At 43.0% G+C, this 3,515-nt stretch overlaps 1 protein-coding gene across 1 annotated transcript in view; it reads right to left on the bottom strand.

The window, feature by feature from the left end:
• Positions 1-2,029: 2,029 nt before the first annotated feature.
• PDE8A (phosphodiesterase 8A) overlaps positions 2,030-3,515 on the bottom strand; it is a 109,870-nt gene continuing 108,384 nt past the window's right edge. Inside the window, exon 23 of the mRNA XM_006905301.3 lies at positions 2,030-2,290. Within this exon, the coding sequence (XP_006905363.1) occupies position 2,290 (1 nt within the window). The 3' untranslated portion in view covers positions 2,030-2,289. The remainder of the gene's footprint in view (positions 2,291-3,515) is intronic.

The raw sequence follows: 3,515 nt of genomic DNA, 5'->3' as shown, positions 1-3,515 counted from the left end.
TCCTGCTGATTTTTATTACTTTTTTTTTTCTACTAATTCCATTATGATCTGAAAAGATTATCTGTATGATTTCAGTCTTAAGTTTAGTGAGACTTTTTGGGGGACTAACATACGGTCTATCCTGGAGAATGTTCTGTGTATACTTGAGAAGAATGTATGTATTCTGCTTTTACTGGGTTTTCTTAGACATATGTCTGTTATGTCTATATATGTCTATTAGGTCTCTTGAATTTCTTTACATTATTGACCACCTGTTTTGATTTTCTGTCCATTATCAAACGTGAGGTATTGAAGTCTACAGCTTTTATTGTAGAACTTTCTATTTCTTTCTTTAGTTGTCAGTTTTTGCTTCGCACATTTTGGAGACAGTATTGTTCGGTGCGTATGTTTATAATTGTTAACTCTTGGTGAGTGGACCATTTCATTACTATACAAGGTCTTTTGGGGAGATCTCGTAACAGTTTTTGGCATAAAGCCTGTTTTGTCAGTACATGAGCCCTAGATCTCTTTTGGTTGTTCTTTACATGGAAACCCACCCACCTAGAGGGAGACCTTTGCTCAATCTCGCTCCTGCGGACTTCTCTTGGTGGCTCATTGGGCAGAAAAGGATCACGTGTCCATTCCTGGAGCTGTCACAGTGGGCACAGGGGACTCACCTGGCGCATCAGCCAGCCATCATGTCAGTTGAGTAGAGATGGAGGCAGTGGGGGTGGACATTAAACCTGACCCGAGGGCCTCGTCACGGGGTCTGGACCTCACAGGACAGGTATGGGGTTCGGTCAGAGGCCCTAGGACGACCTTGCAGAGTATTCCTAGGAGGAATTTTCTCAGATGTCTGTTGAGAAAAAAATTGTAAGACAGCCACTTATTTTGTTGTTGTCATTGAACTGACCTTTTGATTTTACTTTGGATGCTAGGAAACTTTGAGCTAAATTTGTTGCTCATAGCAATTATGGTACATTGTGGCATTTTAAATCTTGCATTAGCTTGTTTTTTCCTTCACTTTTTTCAGTTAAATATGCCATTTATGAACTTTGTAATCATTTTAAAGAAAAAAGTTGAACTTGTAGATTTCTAAATACAGAAAATAATTCTAATTATTAAATTGTTTTAAAGAGCTTAAAGTAATGTGAAATTGAACACGTATTGAATACACTAATGATAGAAATTTATAGCTTAATTTAAAAGCAGATTATTTTTTATAAAACATTTCTAGAAGTTACAAAGTATAAAACATGTTTATATATCTTAAAACTCAGTATATTTAGCTGATGTGATAGGAAATATGAAAGAAATTCAAGAGATTTTTCTCCATTTTTTGATCTTGTGTGAAATTCTGGAAACTAAGTTTTTGGAATGGAGAATATTAAAAATAACCTTTTAATTTTCAAAAGTTAATTTTAAGGCAGACTTGAGTCTTCATCTGTAATAAAATCATTTTCCTCTGGGAGTCCACTCCACCTGTGGGGCAGTGGGGCTCTGAACCAGGTCTGTGGCCAAATCACTAGGCATTTTGGGGGTGGTTGTCAGTTCCTTACGGGGGTCATTTCCTGGTTCTTCCTGGCACCCGCACTTTCTTCCCACCTCAGTCTACAATGACCAAGTTGGGTCACAGGTCACACTGGGAAAGGGGCCTTAGTTTCCTTAGAGGGGTTTGGCACCCTCACCCCTTTGGCTGCGGGCCAGGTTTATTTCCGAAGGGTTCCAAGTGGGGAGCTGTGGGGAGTTGTGAGAATTTTTCAACATACTCATCTGGTCTTTTGTGATGTGGAAATGGTCATTTAACCATTAATGTTCTCCTTCAATAAAGGTATCTTCTCCATTTAGAGTGAAAATAGGATGAAGTAAGTTTTGTAAAACTCCAAAGAAAAGGTGACACAAGGATTTTTAGAAACAAATAGTTTAATTTCATTTTCATCTTTGAAAATAACAAATATATTTAAAATGACATGTACTTTGGCATGTCATTGTGTGTCATTTTTAACGGTACATTTGAAACAGAATACATAACTTTTATAAATCTCTGGAATCAAAGATGAAGATGAGAACTGATAGGTTTAAAATGTCAATTTAGTAAATAGTTCATTTTGCTCTTTGTGTCTGTGGGAATATTTGGTAGAAACACTGTACAAAGTAAGGCAGACATCTGGAAAATTCATTTAAATTTTTAGGAAAAAAGTGTTCAGTGGAAATTCCTTTCCCTCTGCAGGCGACTCCGCAAAGCCCATCAGGTGCTGAGAGCAGCTGTAGCGGTCTGGGTGATACAGGAGGAATCCGATCTCCTGTAGCTCTAGAATCAGATCCACAGAGAAAACAGGTTTTCAAAACAGGTTTAATACACAAATAAAAAAAATCTTAATTTTCATCATGAGAGTATACCGTACAATGCATAGGGAACAAATGAGTCATGGGAATTTATTAAAATCGATGAAACCTTTTCAAATTCATTTAAATAAGACATTGTAATAACTGCTGTTACAAGTAGGACATCACTGTGAGAAGATGTAAATCAGACAAAGGGAATTCCAGGTAAGTGGGAAGGAAAAGGGACAGAAGACAAAAGAGAAGTTGGGGAGGAGAGGAAAGGGGAGTTGGGGAGGTAGGGGTCAGAGGAGGGAGAGGAAGGGGAGGGATGGAGGGGAGGAAGGGGACTTAGGGGAGGCCATGAAGGGAGGAGACTGATGGATGGGGGGAAGAGAGGGAGGGGAAGGGGAGGTGACAGGGAGTGCAGTGAGGGAGGACAGGAAGGTGAGGGTTTGGGGAGGGGAGGAGAAGGACTTAGGAGAACGGGAGGGAGAGGACAGATGAAGGGGAGGAAGAGGGGATAGGGAGGGGCCTCGGAGGGGAGGAAGGGGACTTGGGGAGAAGGGAGAGGTTGGGGAGGGGACATAGTGCAGTGAAGGAGGAGAAGAAGGGCTTAGGGGATGTAGGGAGGACAGGAAGGTGAGGGGACTTAGGGGTGGGAGAAAGAACTTAGGGAGAGGGTGGAGGGAGGAAAGGGACTTAGGGGTGACAGGAAAAGAGGGAGGGGACATAGGGGAGGAAGGGAGGAGAAGGGACAAGAGATAAGGGAGGGAGTGGGGGAGGGGAGAAGAATTAGGCGAGGAGGAAGATAGGTGAGAGGAAGGTGACTTTAGGGAGGGGACATAAAGGATGGGAGGATAGGGAGGGAGAGGGCAGAGTAAGGGACTTAGGGGATGAAGGGGAGAAGGGAGGGGAGGTGACAAGGAAGAATGGGTGTAGAGGGCGGGGACATAGGAAGGAAGGGGAGGGACTAGGGGAGTAGGGAGGAGAGGAAAGTGACGGAGGGGGGGCGAGTAATGGAGGGGTTCTGGGGAGAGGATGGGGAGGAAGATGACGGGAGGGAGAAGAGGATGGGGAGGAGACTATCAGGGGAAGTAGGGAGGAAAAGGGGACTTAAGGATGGGAAGGGAGGAAAGGGACTTAGGGGATGAAGGAGAGAAAGGCGACTAATGGAGGGATGTTGGGGAGGGGGGAGCAGAGACTTAGGGGGA

Source organism: Pteropus alecto, unplaced genomic scaffold (genome assembly GCF_000325575.1).
Source record: "Pteropus alecto unplaced genomic scaffold, ASM32557v1 scaffold60, whole genome shotgun sequence".
Classification (NCBI taxonomy): Eukaryota; Metazoa; Chordata; class Mammalia; order Chiroptera; family Pteropodidae; genus Pteropus; species Pteropus alecto.
The sequence above is the reverse complement of the archived record's forward strand: the minus strand, read 5'-3'. Positions and strand labels throughout refer to the sequence as shown.